Genomic DNA, 20941 nt, shown 5'->3' with positions numbered 1-20941 from the left:
AAATTATCAATGGAAATCAAATTCATCAACCCATGGAGGTCTGGATTTGGAGTCACACTCAAAATCAAAGTGGAAAACCACACTACAGGCTGATCCAACTTTGATGTAATGTCCTTAAAACAGGTCAAAATGAGGCTCAGTAGTGTGTGTGGCCTCCACGTGCCTGTATGACCTCCCTACAACACCTGGGCATGCTCCTGATGAGGTGGCGGATGGTCTCCTGAGGGATCTCCTCCTAGACCTGGACTAAAGCATTCGCCAACTCCTGGACAACTCATGGACAGTCTGTTGGTGGATGGGGCGAGACATGATGTCCCAGATGTGCTCAATTGGATTCAGGTCTTGGGAACGGGCGGGCCAGTCCAAAGCATCAATGCCTTCCTCTTGCAGGAACTGCTGACACACTCCAGCCACATGAGGTCTAGCATTGTCTTGCAGTAGGAGGAACCCAGGGCCAACCACACCAGCATATGGTCTCACAAGGGGTCTGAGGATCTCATCTCGGTACCTAATGGCAGTCAGGCTACCTCTGGTGAGCACATGGAGGGCTGTGCGGCCCCCCAAAGAAATGCCACCCCACACCATGACTGACCCACCGCCAAATTGGTCATGCTGGAGGATGTTGCAGGCAGCAGAACGTTCTCCACGGCGTCTCCAGACTGTCACGTCCGTCACATGTGCTCAGTGTGAACCTGCTTTCATCTGTGAAGAGCACAGGGCGCCAGTGGCGAATTTGCCAATCTTGGTGTTCTCTGGCAAATGCCAAACGTCCTGCACGGTGTTGGGCTGTAAGCACAACCCCCACCTGTGGACGTCGGACCCTCATACCACCCTCATGGAGTCTATTTCTGACCGTTTGAGCAGACACATGCACATTTGTGGCCTGCTGGAGGTCATTTTGCAGGGCTCTGGCAGTGCTCCTCCTTGCACAAAGGCGGAGGTAGCGGTCCTGCTGCTGGGTAGTTGCCCTCCTACGGCCTCCTCCATGTCTCCTGATGTACTGGCCTGTCTCCTGGTAGTGCCTCCATGCCCTGGACACTACGCTGACAGACACAGCAAACCTTCTTGCCACATCTCGCATTGATGTGCCATCCTGGATGAGCTGCACTACCTGAGCCACTTGTGTGGGTTGTAGACTCCATCTCATGCTACCACTAGAGTGAAAGCACCGCCAGCATTCAAAAGTGTCCAAAACATCAGCCAGGAAGCATAGGAACTGAGAAGTGGTCTGTGGTCACCACCTGCAGAACCACTCCTTTATTGGGGGTGTCTTGCTAAATGCCTATAATTTCCACCTGTTGTCTATTCCATTTGCACAACAGCATGTGAAATCTTTTGTCCATCAGTGTTGCTTCCTAAGTGGACAGTTTGATTTCACAGAAGTGTGATTGACTTGGAGTTACATTGTGTTGTTTAAGTGTTCCCTTTATTTTTTTGAGCAGTGTATATCTGTATACATACACACATGCATACATATACACATATGTACATACACATACCTAAATAGATATACATACTTTTTAAAGAATATACCTTTATCATTCCCCAAAACCCTACCACCCTCCCCCAATTGGAGTAAACTAATAAACACTTAGGCTTCTACCTTTAGTTTATACATCTTATACACATTTTACAGACACAGTCTATTTTACAATTGTTATATTTGTTTGTTTTTATTTTTTTTCTTCCTCTATTTCTGATGTCCATCCAGTTTGATTTCTATTTGTAACTGTGCTATTTCACAAAATGTCTGAACCTAAACACATTTTACAGACCCCGTATGTTTTAGTCTGTATGTCAATTAAGGCTATTCTCAGAACGGTGTTCTCCTTTTTAAGTTCATTCACTTTGGTTTCAATCTTATTGACTTTCCCTTTTAACTTGTGTAGGGGCCTTCTCCAATGTCGCAGCTTTTTCATCACCCATCTCTAGGCCTTCAACTATTTTATATCCTTACTGACTAATTCAAGTATACCCAGTTTGTCATTTATTGATTTTAACAGATCGGTTTCGACCTTTATCATTCCCGGTGGTGAAAATATTAAATCGTCCGTGTCTGTAGAAGAGTCACGTTTCCGTTTTGAAATCGGTTCCCGTCTTACTCTTCGTCATGTTTGGGTGTTGCTTGTTTTTGTAATATTTGTCGATAAATGTCTCTAGTCTTAAGATTTGTATAGTATCATTATCCAGATTGAAGGTTGTCACCCACCAGATTGAGTAGTGCTAATATTTAGTCTAACTTGCCGATATTCAATATTATGTTTTTATCTTGAGGTGCTCTACATAACTACGTTCAGTCCGTCATTACCTGTCTCAGTCCCGCCTTCCTATCATTTGTTTAGGACAATGATCCAACACACCTCCAGGCTGTGTAAGGGCTATTTGATCAAGAAGGAGAGTCATGGAGTGCTGCATCAGATGACCTGGCCTCCACAGTCACTTGACCTCAACCCAGTTGAGATGGTTTTGGATGAGTTGGACCGCAGATTGAAGGAAAAGCAGTCAACAAGTGCTCAGCCTATGTGGGAACTCATTCAAGACTGTTGGAAAAGCATTTCAGGTGAAGCTGGTTGAGAGAATACCAAGAGTGTGCAAAGCTGTCATCAATGCAATGGTTGGCTGCTTTGAAGAATATAAAATATATTTTGATTTGTTTAACACTTTTTTGGTTACTACATGATTCCATATATGTTATTTCATAGTTTTGATATCTTCACTATTATTCTAAAATGTAAAAAATAGTAAAAATGAAGAAAAACCCTTGAATGAGTAGGTGTGTCCAAACTTTTGACTGGTACTGTATATCACGTAATAGCTGTTGTCAATGTTAAGATTTATAGTTCATTATATAGCATTGCATGTCGGCTCTACAAAATATCTCTCTCTACCTCTAACTCTCCGTTGATGGTTGGATCCATGAATGGTTAAGTGATGATCCCCACCTAGTGGATAAAGTGAGAGATGAACTCACCATGAACAACAGAGGTGAAACAGAGGTATTACACACTTGTCTATGGGTTTTTTCTCAATTCATCCTTCCTTGGTTTATCCTCGCATCCTCTCTCCTCCCCTCCTTCTCAAAACACATTGGATAATACAATCCTCGGGGAGGGACCTTGGACCTTCTCCTCTAATAGGGTTGAGCAGAAGGAGAGGAGAAAAGAGAAGAGGAATCAGACTATTGAGATAGAGCCTTGTCAGAGAGAGCCTTAGAGGAAGAAGAACATTTTAATTAGTGATGGACAGAGAAAAAGAATGTTATGTTGAGATTTAGATGAGTGTGTAGACATACTGTGCTCTACAATGCTTGTATTCTGCTAAATGTATTCATAATTGTTCTAGATTTCTTTTCATGATCAATTATTACCATCAATCACTTTTATAAGAAGAAGAACAAATGCACAAAATAAAGGAACAGTGTCCTCTGAGGTCAACCAGCTTCCTGATTGAATGTGATTGGATTGTTAAAAAGTGTGACCTGCAGTTGGACACAGACAGAAGGCAGCACAGAACTTAGGACACACACACACATTCACAAAGGCACACACGTCTGTGAAGTTCCCCTTTAAAACCTCTGAAAAAGACGCAGACATAGATACCCTACACACACTTCTGAATATTTCCTCACACTGATGTCACACACAGACGGCATAGACAGGAAAGAAGGCCCCTATATGGCCAGTGCAAGCCATAACGGGACTTCCTTATGAACAATGTTACGAACAGGCCTTGCGAAATATGACTTCCTGCTTGAATCTGATTGGATTCTATCAACTGCAGTCGACCTCAAACAGACTTCAGAGCGGTACCAGTGGAGACGCATATCAGAGTAACTACTCAGCTGATTGTAATTGAAGTTAGAATCATAAAATAGATATTACCATTAGGAGTCAGTTAGAAAGGTAATCATACAGTAAGTTAATACCGTAAGTACAAGTAAGTTAGAATCATAGATATTACAATATCAGGTCAGTCAGACTGAATTAGTTGATTCATTGATTGATTGGTTTAATCATTGATATTCGGTACGGTTAGATAAGATGGCCGACTACATCAACAAACAGGTGATTGAATTAAACAAAGTTAATGAAGAAAACCGGAACAGAGCAACGAGGAGCGTGAAGACTGAGACTCATCTCTCAGGTAAGGACAAATAATTAGCTATTTTTCTCTCTCTCGCGCAATCACGGACGAACGCCCGCCTGCAGGCATAGATGAACCAAACACAGGCACGCACACAAATACCACATAAAAGAAAAACATACATAACATGTATATTTTTGAGTGTTCTGTCTCCTGGGTGGTTCAGTTGGTAAGGAGAGTGGGGATTACAACATTCTGGATTCACACACTAAAATGCATTAGTTTTTCCTCTTCAATTACTGGAACTATTTTAATAAGATCAATTAAAAATAACCTTTTAAAACAACAACAAAGTGGACGCCCTGCCACTGTTTTAGGTAAACTGCTGAGGGGCTGGAGAAATGTAAGCACTCTCAAATTCATAGAGATCTGTATGCTCAGTGTAAGCTTGTTTTACTCTGGAATTGTAAATGATGGAATTGTACAAACTCTGTATTTTTGGGAGATCCGACAACATTCATATAGAGATGTGAGTTATAGATCTTTCATTCCCATTGAAAGCAAGTCGAAGAGGCGGTAGATCTGTTCTATGTGTTGTTTTTCTGTGCTTCCCTTTCTGAAGTTGCATTTTTACATCTTTTACTTTAGGTTTCGTACAGCAACTTCAAACAGCAGATTATACAATATTTATTTTACACAACGACTGCTTGTTTTGTCACATAAACACATTAGAATTTTTGCAACAAGGAAATGGAGGACCGATTTCTGCATAGTGCATCTTTAAATTGTCATTTTGAGCTCATAGATGGTCAGTCTTGGGTCCTGATGGGGGTCACATAGTTAAACTAAGTTCATGAGGCATTTACAAGTTATATTCATGAAGAATGAATGGGTAAGTATCATACATTTCAAAGTCCCAAAAAATTGAGTCAGCAGTCAAAGATAGCCCTTTTAAATCATTCTTCAGCTATATTGTGCAATTTTGGCAATTTCTTCATACAGTAGCTTCCTGTTTATCTGATGTGAGGTGACCACAAGTTTGAGTAAAGTGTTGCTGCCTACCCTAAGTCAGAGGAAAACAAATGACGCATGTTTGGTTCTCAGAATTCTGATCATAATCATTAGTGATGTAGGATGATGTTGTTTCTTTGTGTGTGTGTGTGTGTGTGTGTGTGTGTGTGTGTGTGTGTGTGTGTGTGTGTGTGTGTGTGTGTGTGTGTGTGTGTGTGTGTGTGTGTGTTTGTTTCTCTGCAGATGGAAGACTAAGACTCTACAGGCTGGCTGCTGTGTGTTTTGGAGTGCTGTGTCTTCTACAAGTCACCCTTAACATCTCCCTGAGGCTGGCTTTCTGTGAGTGAGGTTGTGTCCCAAATGACACCCTAGTAGCTCTGTTCTTTTGAGTGCCATTTGGGACCTTTTTCCATTTGGGTCTCTTTTCTATTTTATAACGGACTACAGTTGAACAGGGTCGATGGGGCAGATACGTATTTTATCATCACACTAGTTCTGTATTTAAAATCAACGATCACAATTCCTGTAGTTTGTCAATGTTTTTGACAAAAATAAACACACCTGTCGTAATGATGCAGTACAATGAAATGTGTGCTCTATTTACAGTAGTCTGTTCCTAGACTCCGCATGAGTTTCAAGTTTGAGAAAGTTTACAATTTATCATTTCATTTCTACTGATCCGCGTGTCAGTTATTTATCATTCCATTTCTACCGATCCGCGTGTCAGTTATTTATCATTCCATCTCTACCGATCCGCGTGTCAGTTATTTATCATTCCATCTCTACCGATCCGCGTGTCAGTTATTTATCATTCCATCTCTACCGATCCGCGTGTCAGTTATTTATCATTCCATCTCTACCGATCCGCGTGTCAGTTATTTATCATTCCATCTCTACCGATCCGCGTTATTTCAGTTATTTCATTCCATCTCTACCGATCCGCGTGTCAGTTATTTATCATTCCATTTCTACCGATCCGCGTGTCAGTTATTTATCATTCCATTTCTACCGATCCGCGTGTCAGTTATTTATCATTCCATTTCTACCGATCCGTGTGTCAGTTATTTATCATTCCATTTCTACCGATCCGTGTGTCAGTTATTTATCATTCCATTTCTACCGATCCGTGTGTCAGTTATTTATCATTCCATTTCTACTGATCCGTGTGTCAGTTATTTATCATTCCATTTCTACTGATCCGTGTGTCAGTTATTTATCATTCCATTTCTACCGATCCGTGTGTCAGTTATTTATCATTCCATTTCTACCGATCCGTGTGTCAGTTATTTATCATTCCATTTCTACAGATCCGTGTGTCAGTTATTTATCATTCCATTTCTACCGATCCATGTGTCAGTTATTTATCATTCCATTTCTACCGATCCGCGTCCATTCCATTTCTACCGTGTCAGTTATTTATCATTCCATTTCTACCGATCCGTGTGTCAGTTATTTATCATTCCATTTCTACCGATCCGTGTGTCAGTTATGATTTTCATTAACATGTTTTAGTGGAACATTTTCATTTAGTATCATTTTTGTTTTCCAAAATAATTGTGACATGGTTAATATTACAAACCGGAATTACATCATTTAGAGACTTTCTTATCCAGAGCGATTTACAGGAGTAATTAGGAGTAAGTCCCTTAGAAAAGGGCACATTGACAGATTGTTCACCTAGTATACCGCCCCAACGCTCTAAACCGCTATGCAACCTGCCGCTTCAAACCAGAATTAAAATAATAAAGATCTTAAAATAGAAATTCCACTAATGGGACCAGCCTCTGCCACATGGACACATTTATACACTGTGATTCATTGGCGTCTAAAGAAATGAGTGCACGAAGAGATATCCTAAGGCAATGTAGCAGTAGGCCAAGAACTTCCATTGTCAACTAGAACAAATCAAATCAGAAAATATCCTGATGAAAATATAAATTCTTTCAATCTCATTCATCTCTTTGCTTCTTCTAAGGAGGACTGGTGATTATCGAGGGGAGAGTTTTGTAAAGATTTTTAAAATACTGTGAGGAACTAACATTCACAATGGATGTAAAGGTGAAGAAAAAATGACTTAGAAGCTCAGCTAATTAGTGGTGTTGAGTGAACACGATCAGAAATCAGACATCCCCAAATGGTTACTTCCCTACATTTGCACAGCAGGCCAGTTAGACTACTTCTATATGCGTGCTCTGGCTCCGTCAGCATTAAGAGGACAGAGAAACCAGATACATGCTCATTACTCAAGTGGAGCGCTGGACAAACTCGGCCATCAGGCTCTCCTCCAACAGCGTCATGTTGGCAGTGAACTCATCAGGGAGGAACAGAAACATACTGACATCATCCTGCATCTGAAAATCAGAGGGAAGGAGAAAGAGGCAATAAAAACAGAGAAGAAGAGAGATCAGATCAATTGGAAAATAAGGTTATGAACAATAAAAATTATTTGAAACATTTTATGCAAATTAACTGTGTCATTACTTGGGGTGGCAGGTAGCCTAGTGGTTAGAGTGTTGGGCCAGTAACCGAAAGGTTGCTAGGTCGAATCCCAATCCAATTTCACAGGATAATGGTTCTGGGTAATCATGGCAATGCGGGTGAGCGCCACCCCATCTAGCTGGATGTCCTCTATCCCTCTATTTGTTATCCATCTATCCATACACACAACCACACACTCATAAAAACCAGGCGATAGGTGAAAGGTGAAAACAACTTCAGGAGATGAGATAAGGAGTTGAACCCCAGCCCTCTAGTACCTTCGAAGTCGGCAACACCCAGAGCAACACTACCAGCACTTCTTCCCAGGGGCTTTGTCAGGATGGTATCCACCTGCCTGTTTTCAATATTCCCGCAAGGTGGCGCCAACTCTCAATTTTTGATTTGTAAAGGCACACCCCTGTCTTTATAAGGCCCCACAGTTGACAGTGCATGTCAGAGAAAAAAAACAAGCGATGATGTCAAAGGAATTGTCCATAGAGCTCTGAGACAGGATTGTGTCGAGGCAAAGATTGTATGCTCCTATGCTTTAAAATTGGTCCTGATATTCTTCTGGTAACCCGTGCTTGATTTTGGCAGGATCTGCATCAGCTCTTTTTGTTATGTTACAGCTTTATTCTAAAATGTATTTATGGCTTGGCAAAAGCCATAGAGCTCTGAGACAGGATTTTGTTGAGGCACAGATCTGGGGAAGGGTACAAAGACATTTCTGCAACATTGAAGGTCTCCAAGAACACAATGGACTCCATCGTTCTTAAATTGAAGGAGATTGGAACCATCAAGACTCTTCCTAGAGCTGGCCGCCCGGCCAATCTGAACGATCGGGGGAGAAGGGCCTTGGTCAAGGAGGTGTCCAAGAACCCGATGGTGACTCTGACAGAGCTCTAGAGTTCCTATGTGGAGATGGGAAAACCTTCCAGAAGGACAACAATCGCTGCAGCGCCAGATGGAATACACTGCTCGGTAAAAGGCACATGGTAGTCCGCTTGGAGTTTGCCAAAAGGCACCTAATGACTCTCAGACCATGAGAAACACGATTCGCTGGTCTGATGAAACCAAAATGTATTCTTTGGCCTCAATGCCAAGCGTCACGTCTGGAGGAATCCTGGCACCATCCCTACGCTGATGAATGATGGTGGCAGCATCATGCGGCAGGGACTGGACTAGTCAGGATCGAGGGATAGATGAATGGAGCAAAGTACAGAGAGATCCTTGATGAAATCCTGCTCCAGAGGGCTCAGGACCTCAGACTGGGGCAGAGGTTCACCTTCTAGCAGGACAATGACCGTTAGCACAAAGCCAAAACAAAAAGGGAGAAGCTTCGGGACAAGTTTCTGAATGTCTTTGAGTGGCCAAGCCAATTGAGTGGCCAAGCCAGAGCCCGGACTTAAACCCTATTGAACACCTCTGGAGAGACCTGAAAATAGCTGTGCAGCGATGCTCCACATCCAACCTGACAGAGCTTGAGAGGATCTGCAGTGAAGAATGGGAGAAACTCCCCAAATACAGGTGTGCCAAGAATGTAGCGTCATACCCAAGAAATCTCAAGGCTGTAATCTCTACCAAAGCTGCTTCATCAAAGTACTGAGTAAAGTGTCTGAATACTTATGTACGTTTTTTTATTATTTATGAAGTTCCAAACATTTCTAAAAACCTGTTTTTGCCTTGTCATTGTGGGTTATTGTGTGTAGATTGATTAGGGAGTAAATAATTCAATACATTTTAGAATAAGGCTGTAACATAACAAAATGTGAAAAAAGTCAAGGGGTATGAATACTTTTCCGATTGCACTGTATAAGCCTGGGATATCAACCACTCAAAGTTAGTGGGAGTGACCATAGAATTCTACGGGAGTGACCTTCTTGAGTAAAATATTTGCCATCAGGCTATGTCCTTTAGCAAAAACATTCCCCCTGGTCGTCGATAGTTAATACAACCACAAAGACTGTACATCCGGCGCCGACAGAGATGGCCACCTCGCTTAAGCGTTCATAGGAAACTATGTAGTATTTTTTTATTTTTATGTATTATTTCTTACATTGTTTCCACAGGAAATCTTAAGTTTTGTTACATACAGCCGGGAGGAACTGTTGGATATAAGAGCAACGTCAACTTACCAACATTACAACCAGGATTACGACTTTCCCAAAGCGGATCCTCTGTTTGGTCCAACACCCAGGACAATGGATTGGATCCCAGCCGACGACCCAAAACAACGGCGCCGCAGAAGGGGCATATGGAGTGGTCTTCTGGTCAGGCTCCGTAAACAGGCACATCGCGCACCGCTCCCGAGTATACTTCTCGCCAATGTCCAGTCTCTTGACAATAAGGTAGACGGAATCCAAGCAAGAGTTGCCTTCCAGAGAGACATCAGAGATTGTAACATTCTTTGTTTCACAGAAACATAGCTCACTCGGGATAAGATATCAGAGTCGGTACAGCCAGCTGGTTACTTCATGCATCACGCCGACAGAAACAAACATCTCTCTGGTAAGAAGAGAGAAGGGGGTGTATGCCTTATGATTAACGAGATGTGGTGTGATCATAACAACATACAGGAACTCAAGTCCATTTATTCACCTGACCTAGAATTCCTTACAATCAAATGCCGACCGCATTATCTACCAAGAGAATTCTCTTCGATGATAATCACAGTTGTGTACATCCTCCCCAAGCAGACACATCGACGGCCCTGAAAGAACTTCATTGGACTCTATGTAAACTGGAAACCACAAATCCTGAGGCAGCATTTATTGTAGCTGTGGATTTAAACAAGGCTAATATGAAAACAGGGCTCCCTAAATTTTATCAGCATATCGAATGCATGACCCGGGCTGGCAAAACCCTGGATCTTTGTTACTGTAACTTCTGCGACGCATACAAAGTCCTCCCCCGCCCTCCTTCCGGAAAATCTGACCATTTCGTTGCTCCCAGCCTACAGACAGAAACCAAAACAGGAAACGCCCATGCTCAGGTCTGTTCAATGATGGTCTGACCAATCGAATTCCACGCTTTATGATTGCTTCGACCACGTGGACTTGGATATGTTCCGCATAGCATCGGACAATAACATTGATGAATACGCTGATTCAGTGAGCGAATTTATTAGCAAGTGCATCGGGGATGTTGTACACACGGCAACTGTTAAAACATTCCCCAACCAGAAACTGTGGATTGATGGCAGCAATCGCGCAAAACTGAAAGTGCAAACCACTGCTTTTAATCAGGGCAAGGTGACCGGTAACATGACCGAATACAAACAGTGTTGCCATTCCCTCCGCAAGGCAATCAACAAGCTAAGCGTGAGTATAGAGACAAAGTAGAGTTGCAATTCAATGGCTCAGACATGAGAGGTATGTTGCAGGGTCTACAGTCAATCACGGACTACAAAAAGAAAACCAACCCCGTCGCGGACCACAATGTCTTGCTCCCAGAGGACAATACAGTGCCACCGACACGGCCCGCTACCAAAACCTACAGGCTTTCCTTCACTGCAGGCAACATGAGTAAAACATTTAAAAGTGTTGACCCTCGCAAGGCCCAGATAGCATCCGTAGCCGCATGCACAGAGAGCTGGCTGGTGTGTTTACGAACATATTCAAGCAATCCTTATCCCAGTCTGCTGTTCCCACATGCTTCAAGTGGGCCACCATTGTTCCTGTTCCCAAGAAAGCTAAGGCAACTGAGCTTGACTATCACCCCCAACTAATTGACTATCACCCCGTAGCACTAACTTTCGTCATCATGAAGTGCTTTGAGAGACTAGTTAAGGATCATATCACCTCCACAGTACCTGACACCCTAGACCCACTCCAATTTGCTTACCGCCCCAATAGGTTCGCAAACGACGCAATCGCAATCCAACTGCACACTGCCCTAACCCATCTGGACAAGAGGAATACTTATGTAAGAATGCTGTTCATCGATTACAACTCAGCATTTAACACCATAGTACCCTCCAAACTCGTCATTAAGCTCGAGACCCTGGGTCTCGACCCCACCCTGTGCAACTGGGTCCTGGACTTCCTGACGGGCCGCCCCCAGGTGGTGAGGGTAGGAAACAACATCTCCACACCGCCGATCCTCAACACTGGGGCCCCATAAGGGTGCATTCTCAGCCCTCTCCTGTACTACCTGTTCACCCATGACTGCGTGTCCATGCACACTCTATCATCAAGTTTGCAGATGACACTACAGTGGTAGGCTTGATTACCAACAACGACGAGACAGCCTACAGGGAGGAGGTGAGGGCCCTCGGAGTGTTGTGTCAGGAAAATAACCTCACACTCAACGTCAACAAAACTAAGGAGATGATCGTGGACTTCAGGAAACAGCAGATTTGGGAGCAGCCCCTGTCCACATAAACAGGACAGTAGTGGAGAAGGTGGAAAGTTTTAAGTTCCACGGCGTACACATCACGGACAAACTGAAATGGTCCACCTACACAGACAGCATGGTGAAGAAGGCACAGCAGCACCTCTTAAACCTCAGGAGGCTGAAGAAATTCATCTTGTCACCAAAAACACTCACAAACATTTACAGATGCACAATCGAGAGCATCCTGTCGGGCTGTATCACCGCCTGGTACGGCAACTGCTCCGCATCAGCGGAGGCAAACTACCTGCCCTCCAGGTCACCTACACCACCCGATGTCACAGGAAGGCCAAATAGATCATCAAGGACAACAACCACCCGAGCCACTGCCTGTACACCTTGCTATCATCCAGAAAGTGAGGTCAGTACAGGTGCATCAAAGCTGGGACAGAGAGACTGTAAAAATGCTTCTATATCAAGTCCATCAGACTGTTTAAGAGCCATCACTAACATTGAGTGGCTGCTGCCAACATACTGACTCAAATCTCTATCCTCTTTAATAATAAAAAATTGGATGAAATATATGTATCACTAGCCACAATGTCACTTTATATAATGTTTACATACCCTACATTACTCATCTCATATGTATATACTCTACTCTACTGCATTTTTCCTATGCTGCTCATCAATATGTTAGATATTACTGCATGGTCAGAACTAGAAGCACAAGAATTTCGCAACACTCGCATTAACATATGCTAACCACGTGTATATGACAAATAAAATTTGATTTGATTATGGCTAAGCACATTTCCACAATTTCTATTCTTAAAATGTTCTTTTAGATCTAAACCCTAAATCTAAGTTTGATGCGTTGGTCTACCAAACCTTCCGAGCAATTGGCCGGAAGTGTCTGGGTTTGGGAACGAGTTTCATCCTTCAGCACAACATGTCACCCTTTATACGTTTATATCATATTCAACATTGTGGGTCATGTCACATTTGACATGGGAGATTATGTTTTTAGTTATTTTTATTTCACCTTTATTTAACCAGGTAGGCTAGTTGAGAACAAGTTCTCATTTGCAACTGCGACCTGGCCAAGATAAAGCAAAGCAGTGCGACAGAAACAACAACACAGAGTTACATGGAATAAACAAGCATACAGTCAATAACACAATAGAAATTTTTAAAAGAAAGTATATATACAGTGTATGCAAATGGCATCAGGATACTGCCAGAGGTCCGGACAACAGGCCCTCCGATTTTACACACTGAACTCTATCTGCAAAGTAGTATGCGAACCAGGCGATGCAGTCATTTGAGAAACCAAGGCTATTGAGTCTGCCAATAAGAATACGGTGATTGAAAGAGTCGAAAGCCTTGGCCAGGTCGATGAAGACGGCTGCACAGTACTGTCTTTTATCGATGGCGGTTATGATATCGTTTAGTACCTGAGGTGTGGCTGAGGTACACCCGTGTCCAACTAGGAAACCGGATAGCACAGAGGAGAAGGTATGGTGAGATTCGAAATGGTCAGTGATCTGTTTATTATCTTGGCTTTCAAAGACTTCTGAAAGGCAGGGCAGGATGGATATAGGTCTGTAACAGGTTGGATCTAGAGTGTCACCCCCTTTGAAGAGGGGGATGACCGCGGCAGCTTTCCAATCTTTAGGGATCTCAGACGAAATGAAAGAGAGGTTGAACAGACGGGTAATAGGGGTTGTAACAATGGCAGTGGATAATTTTAGAAAAAGATGGTCCAGATTGTTTAGCCCAGCTGATTTGTACGGGTCCAGGTTTTGCAGCTCTTTCAGAACATCTGCGATCTGGATTTGGGTGAAGGAGAAGCTGGGGAGGCTTGGGCGAGTAGCTGCGAGGGGTTGGGGTAGCCAGGAGGAAAGCATGGCCAGCCGTAGAGAAATGATAATTGAAATGTTCGATTATCATGGATTTATCGGTGGTGACCGTGTTACCTAGCCTCAGTGCAGTGGGCAGCTGGGAGGAGGTGCTCTTGTTCTCCATGGACTTCACAGTTATGACACGTTTATGAACCCTTTATAAAGCATGACGTACACTTATAGATGCTTAATAACACATTAATGTAGCGCTTATGAATGCATTATGAAGGCTTTATGAACCCTTTGATAAGACCATTGACGGTGAAATCACAATCAGTGAAAACATTATTGATCTAGCTAACTAGCAGATTTAGATCAATCATCAACATGAATGATCAGCTGATAGTCTGTCCTCTTTCCCCGATGTCAGTCATGTATTTTGATAGGCACTGCAACCAGTGGTGTAGTGATATTTGTCATCATTTCTCAATCAATGTTTGCACTGACAGATGACACCTTTTGAATACCTTTATAGAATATACATCAAATGCATCCTCAGATTACAACGTCTGACTATATCCACATTGTCTCGAGAAAATGTTCTATGTCCTTCACCAAGTCAGGAACAGCTCATTTCAAAATAGACTAAACATCCATGTCAATCTTGAATGATAATTCATCACGTTTTACTGGTGAAATGTCCACACTGCATGTCAATCATCTCAATCATTATCATGAGAATATGCATTTAGATGTTATTGAATTACTGTTACGTGAGTGAATTAACCAGGAGCTACATGTATCAATCCTTTCCAGATAACAGAGGAAATGAGACTGTGGAGAGAGACCAGCTACAGACCAGTTACAACACACTGACTGAAGAGAGAGACCAGCTTCAGAAGGAAAGAGATGATCTCATGAGAAAGTTCTCTAATCTGAGTGAGTTAACCTGATAAATGATCATAACATCACATATCTAATATGCAGTTTCAATAATAGGTGCAGAATAACAAGATGGAAATTCATGTTTTGTCATGTAGAACAAACCTGTCCTGATGGCTGGCAGAAGTTCAACTCCAGTTGGTACTTCCTGTCTACTGTGACTAAAACCTGGAAGGAGAGCAGAGAGGACTGTCGGGAGAGAGGAGCCGACCTGGTGATCGTAAACAGTGATATGGAACAGGTGTGTGTCTGTGTGTGAGAGAATGGGAGAGAGAGAGAATCAAGCATCTCTTTGTCAGTAATATGTCTTCCAGTATTTAACACATGTAGTCTATAGTAGTTGACAATATCCGTATCTTTCTCACCAACAGCAGTTTCTCTTAGGCCTCAATAAGGGAGCCTGGATTGGTCTGACTGACTCTGTTACTGAGGGGACCTGGAGATGGGTGGACGACACCCCACTGACCATAAGGTGTGATAGAGACTTTTTAACAAATGACATATTGCTTCAAATCATTATCATGAAAAGTTTGTGTTCACTCATAGATGTCATTCCACAAACACTAATAAATATATCTAAGAAACGAAGTACTATTAAATATGAAAATGAAATACAACTAAAGTTATCTTTGTTGGTCTAAGCTAGATGAGGGTGTGCTCATATTAAAGCTGAAAAACATGTCTATAATTTATGATGATGTTTTCTACCAGCGTCTGATTATTAACTTTGCCCCCTTTTTAATTAGTATGTTTTATGTTATTTGCACTGGTTCTATGGACACTCAATAGACTCTACCCACACACTCACTAGACTCTACCCACACACTCACTAGACTCTACCCACACACTCACTAGACTCTACCCACACACTCACTAGACTCTACCCACACACTCACTAGACTCTACCCCCACACTCACTAGACTCTACCCCCACACACACTCACTACACTCTACCCCCACACACTCACTACACTCTACCCCCACACACTCACTACAATCTACCCCCACACACTCACTACACTCTACCCCCACACACTCACTACACTCTACCCCCACACACTCACTAGACTCTACACACACACTCACTAGACTCTACCAACACACTCACTCTACTCTACATACACATTCACTAGATTCTACCCACACACTCACTAGTCTCTACATACACACTCACTAGACTCTACATACACACTCACTAGACTCTACATACACACTCACTAGACTCTTCCCACAAACTCACTAGACTCTATCCACACACTCACTAGACTCTACATACACACTCACTAGACTCTTCCCACAAACTCACTAGACTCTATCCACACACTCACTAGACTCTACCCACACACTCACTCGACTCTTCCCACACACTCATTAGACTTCTTCGAAAAAATGATTCAAGCTCTGTCAAATTTCATTGCTGATCTTTGCTAGACAACCCTTTTTAACGTCTTGTCATACATTGTCAAGCAGATTTAAATCAAAACTTTCAAAACTCGAAACATTCACTGCCTTCTTGGTGTCACGTCCTTACCTTAGTTCCTTTGTTATGTTTCTTGTTTAGGTTGGTCAGGGCGTGAGTTGGCGTGGGCATTCTATGTGTTGTTCTAGTTTTGTTTTTCTATGTGTTTGGCCTGGTATGGTTCTCAATCAGAGGCAGCTGTTAATCGTTGACTCAGATTGAGAACCATACTTAGGCAGCCTGTTTTTCCCATTTGAGTTGTGGGTAGTTGTTTTCTGTTTTGTGTTGTTGCACCTTACAGTGCTGTTTCGTTCACGCTCTTTGTTGTTTTGTTATTCAGTTGATTTATTAAATATTAACATGGACACATACCACCCTGCGCATTGGTCCGATCTTGACTACTCTTCCTCAGATGAAGAGGAGAACTGTTACACTTGGTTAGGAACTCCAGTGTCGGTTTGGCCTTGTGTTTTAGGTTATTGTCTTGCTGAAATGTGATTTCATTTGCCAATGTATTAGGGATTTCCCTAATAGGGACTAGACTTTTTTATTACTTAATTACTTTAACTCTGCATTGTTGGAAAAGGACCCGTAACTAAGCATGTGTTATTATTATTTTCTCTGTCTTGTTTACCCTGTAGTTACTGGCACTCACAGCAACCTGATAATGGTCGTGACGACCCAAAAAATGGGGAGGAGGACTGTGTTGAGCTGAACACAGAAACCTGGCTTCCTGCAAAGGCATGGAATGACCAGTCATGTTTAGACAATCGTCACTGGATTTGTGAGAAAGTGGTTTAACAACACCATGACAACAGAGCACCTTACAGAGCACCTTACAGTGCTCACAACTTCATTCTCTCTCTCTCTCTCTAAGACACACACACGCACACACACCAACACACTGCTAGTACTGTACTGAGTGGCAAACAACCTGATAATGGTTGTGAACCAGGATATACTGTAACAAGGACTGTGCTGATAATGTGTTAATATTGGGTATTCTGAGCCTGTATATAAATATTCTGACATATCATTTACCTCTCTTCATAACTGTATTTGTGAAGAGTTATACAGTAGCTCATTATATAGTAGTGCTACAGTGCTAATGCATCTCTCTCTAGGTAAACAGTGTGTAGACATATTGTCATCTGTAAAATGCTTGTATTCATTGTTTTAAATAGAAACATGTTATGTGATTTGTCATAGGCTTGTGCTTTTTCATAATCAATTATTAGTACAAATCTCTTTAGTAAAAGATGAGGCTCAGAAAAGAAAGGCTCAGTAAGAAATGAACCTAGCAATTTACCAGCTTCCTGATTGAATGTGATTGGATTGTTAAAACAATGTGACTTGCAGTTGGACACAGACGGTCGGCAGAACAGTACTGAGAGGATACATGCTGCACGCAGGCACAAACACAGACACAAACACACAGACACACACACACAAACACACAGACACACACACACACACAAACACACAGACACACACACACAGTTAGAAAGGTAATCACATAGTTAGTTCAGATGTATGACTACTTTAACAAACAGGTTATTGAAGAACATGAGAAAAGAGCAACAAGGAGAGTGAATACTGAGACCCGTCGCTCAGGTAAGAACTAAGAAAACTATCTATCACACACATACACGCACATGTGCACACCTTGAATTTCGTGATTTTAGGCGCAAGGCTATTTGTCCTTCAAGAGGTTCCCAATCTGCCAGGGCACCAAGGCCATCTGCTAGGGCACCCTGTCCATGATCCACAATAACCAGTTAAATTGATTTGAAAAACACTAGCCATTCTGTTAAGAAAAACATTAGTCTACGTAAAGGTCATACATAATTAGCATATTGGAACAATAGCGCTTTTAGCTTACTGCTGTGTGCATTGCTGTTGTTATAATGTGAAGAAGTAGCCTAATAGTTAATTAACATTTTAAGCTAAATGTTCTGATCTGTTGCATCAGCCCCTTTGCTTTTAAAAGTTTTTTTGATGTATAGTGGTTGTATGAACTTGGGATCTATCGTCCCACAACTGTCCCAGAGTCTAGAAATATTTATTTCTCACACCGAATGATAAGTGTAGATCCACTTTTGTACTATACTAGATTGAAATAGGCAGGTGATTTTGCTATTCGTTACTCATCTTGGGTTTCCTCCAGACATGATGCTTGGCATTCAGGCCAAAAAGTTAAATAGTGGTAATAATCTTGTTTCTCATGGTCTGAGTCCTTCAGTTGCCTTTTGGTAAGCTCCAAGCGGGCTGTCAAGTGTCTTTTACTGATGAGTGGATTCTGTCTGGCCGCTCTACCATAAAGGACTTATTGGTGGAGTGATGCAGAGATGATTGTCCTTCTGGAAGCTTCTCTCCGATCTCCACAGAGGAACTATGTTCCAGAGTCACCATTGGGTCCTTGGTCAACTCTCTGAGAAAGGCCCTTCTCCCCCGATTGCTCAGTTTGGCCAGGCGGCCAGCTCTAAGAAGAGTCTTGGTGGTTCAAACTTATTCCATTTAAGAGTGATGGAGGCCACTGTGTTCTTGGGGATCTTCAATGCTGCAGAAATGTTTTGGTAACCTGTACCTCGACACAATGCTGTCTCAGAGCTCTAATTATTCCTTCCACCTCATGGCTTGGTTTTTGCTCTGACATGCACTGTCAACTGTTGAGCCGTATGTAGCCAGGTGTGTGCCTTCCCAAATCATGTCCAATCAATTGCATTTCCCAAAAGACTCCAATGAAGTTGTAGAAACATCTCAACAATGAACAATGGAAACAGGATGCACCAGAGCTCAATTTTGAGTCTCATAGCAAAGGGTCTGAATACTTTTGTAAATAATGTGTCTGTGTTCTAATTTTTAATACATTTACAAACATTTCTAAAAACTTGTTTTCGCTTTGTCATTATGGGGGTATTGTGTGTAGATTGATGAGGAAAACATTAATTTAATCAATTATAGAATAAGGCTGTAACGTAACTAAATGTGGAAAAGGGGTCTGAATACTTTCGAATGCACTGTAATGCATTACATTTGACCAGAGCCCATAGGACAGATATGCATTTCATGATCACACAATCGTTCTGTACTCACAAAGCAAGGATGACAATTCCGACTTACAGACGTTATATGGCTTGTGGGACCAGTAGTTTGTCAAGAAAGAATGTCGACATCATCCAGAGAATTGAGATACAACTGTAACTGGTGTACTTGGTCTTGTATAAGTCACTGAACATGGCGACAATGTACACACCACAACCAGGACTGTGGTTGACCAGGGTACATAGGGCTTTGGTCCATTGTACTGCACTATAGAAGGAATAGGGTGTCATTTGGGATGCTTCCCATGCAGGAACATCTTTGTTTTTAAGCACCGCTCTAACGAAGAGAGAAACCAGGTCGAGACCCGTTACAACACCACTGAACTGGAGCAAGACAGAGACCAGCCAGATACCAGTAGTGGTATCATTGAACTGTGTACTGTTGCATCCCTCGTTAAAGGAAGCGGGTTCTTTCTAGTTATTGCAAAGAGAATCTCGACATTATAAAGCATTTACATCATGAAGACTGTTCATTTCAAACATGACAGCAGATACAACATAACCTGTTCCAAGCTTAGTCCATCTGCACCCACTCACAGGTAGCACCCTTGAATACCTTGGCCAACAACCAATGAGGGTCTGCCAATTAAGCCATGCACATCCAATCAGATATATATTTCCAATATCCAGCACTGAACACGTACATACCATTTTAACCAGCTGTGCATAATAACTTCTCTCTCAAACGTTACATGTACAGATAGAGACCACTTGCAGAAGGAGAAAGAAGAACTTGAACCAGCTAGAGAGAGAGAGAGGCCAGTCAGATAATTCAAAGGACAAAAAACAGTTACAAGAGCGTTACAATGCCCTGACTAAAGACACAAGTTGAGAGACAGGGTCAGTGTCCTGACCAATGAGAAGGTGGCGCTGGAGAAGAGGCTCTCTGAGTGTGGTAAGTAGTCAAGTCAGTCACGAGGGCTGCATCCCTCTTCTCTACCCTTCATTCTCCTGAAGGGTGAATTTGCAGCCTGACCTCAAAGACTAGACGTAACATAGTAAATGTAAATCTGTGACACTTTGTGATTAGTATGATATGTTACATTATGTTTGATGTGGTTAAATTACACAGAAGTTTACTTAAGACCAAAACAAAAGGAGGGAGGATGAGTGGCCAAATGATGCGAACGTCTAGCAACCCAAAGGTTGCGCTTTTAAATCTTATCATGGACAACGTTTGCATTTTAGCAAATAAGCAACTTTGCAACTACTTACTTATTTTTTTTATTACGTTGCACCTACTTAGCATATTAGCTAAACCTTTCCCTTACCCTGACCGTAACCACTTAACCTAACTCCTAACCTTAGCGCTAACCTGAACCACTAATGCTAACTTCTAGCGTAGCTAATGTTAGACACCTACCACCAAGCCACCTAGCTAACTTTACCAACAACAAATTAAAATTCATAACATGTCATACATATTGAACATTTGTAACATATCATATGAAATGGATGATGGACATCCACAAATTAATACACACCTTGCGATAAGTGGATTGTATGTTTTAACAGAAGTGTGGAACCACTGCGTTTAACCAGGGCAAGGTGACCGGAAACATGACCGAATAGAAACAGTGTAGCTATTCCCTCCGCAAGGCAATCAAACAAGCTAAATGTCAGTATAGAGACAAAGTAGTGTCGCAATTCAACGGCTCAGACACACGAGGTATGTGGCAGGGTCTACA

The 20941-nt window shown here is 42.2% G+C and overlaps 1 protein-coding gene across 1 annotated transcript; it reads left to right on the top strand.

Moving 5' to 3' along the window:
- Positions 1-3785: 3785 nt before the first annotated feature.
- Positions 3786-17355, top strand: LOC112241933 (C-type lectin domain family 4 member E). Its single transcript, XM_042313934.1, has 6 exons — positions 3786-4143; positions 5338-5433; positions 14565-14687; positions 14789-14931; positions 15062-15162; positions 16791-17355. Exons 1-6 carry the CDS (start codon positions 4041-4043, stop codon positions 16948-16950), a joined length of 726 nt encoding a protein of 241 aa, XP_042169868.1. The 5' UTR covers positions 3786-4040; the 3' UTR covers positions 16951-17355.
- The last annotated feature ends 3586 nt before the right edge of the window (positions 17356-20941 follow it).

Source organism: Oncorhynchus tshawytscha, unplaced genomic scaffold (genome assembly GCF_018296145.1).
Source record: "Oncorhynchus tshawytscha isolate Ot180627B unplaced genomic scaffold, Otsh_v2.0 Un_contig_8962_pilon_pilon, whole genome shotgun sequence".
Classification (NCBI taxonomy): domain Eukaryota; kingdom Metazoa; phylum Chordata; class Actinopteri; order Salmoniformes; family Salmonidae; genus Oncorhynchus; species Oncorhynchus tshawytscha.
This window is presented reverse-complemented; position numbering and strand designations above follow the sequence as displayed.

Excerpts from the sequence above, each read along its gene's own strand:
- LOC112241933 (XM_042313934.1), top strand. The coding sequence starts at position 4,041 with ATGGCCGACTACATCAACAAACAGGTGATTGAATTAAACAAAGTTAAT. Across the intron at positions 4,144-5,337 it reads GACTGAGACTCATCTCTCAG|ATGGAAGACTAAGACTCTAC; the intron begins GTAAGGACAAAT and ends GTTTCTCTGCAG. Across the intron at positions 14,932-15,061 it reads TAAACAGTGATATGGAACAG|CAGTTTCTCTTAGGCCTCAA; the intron begins GTGTGTGTCTGT and ends TCTCACCAACAG.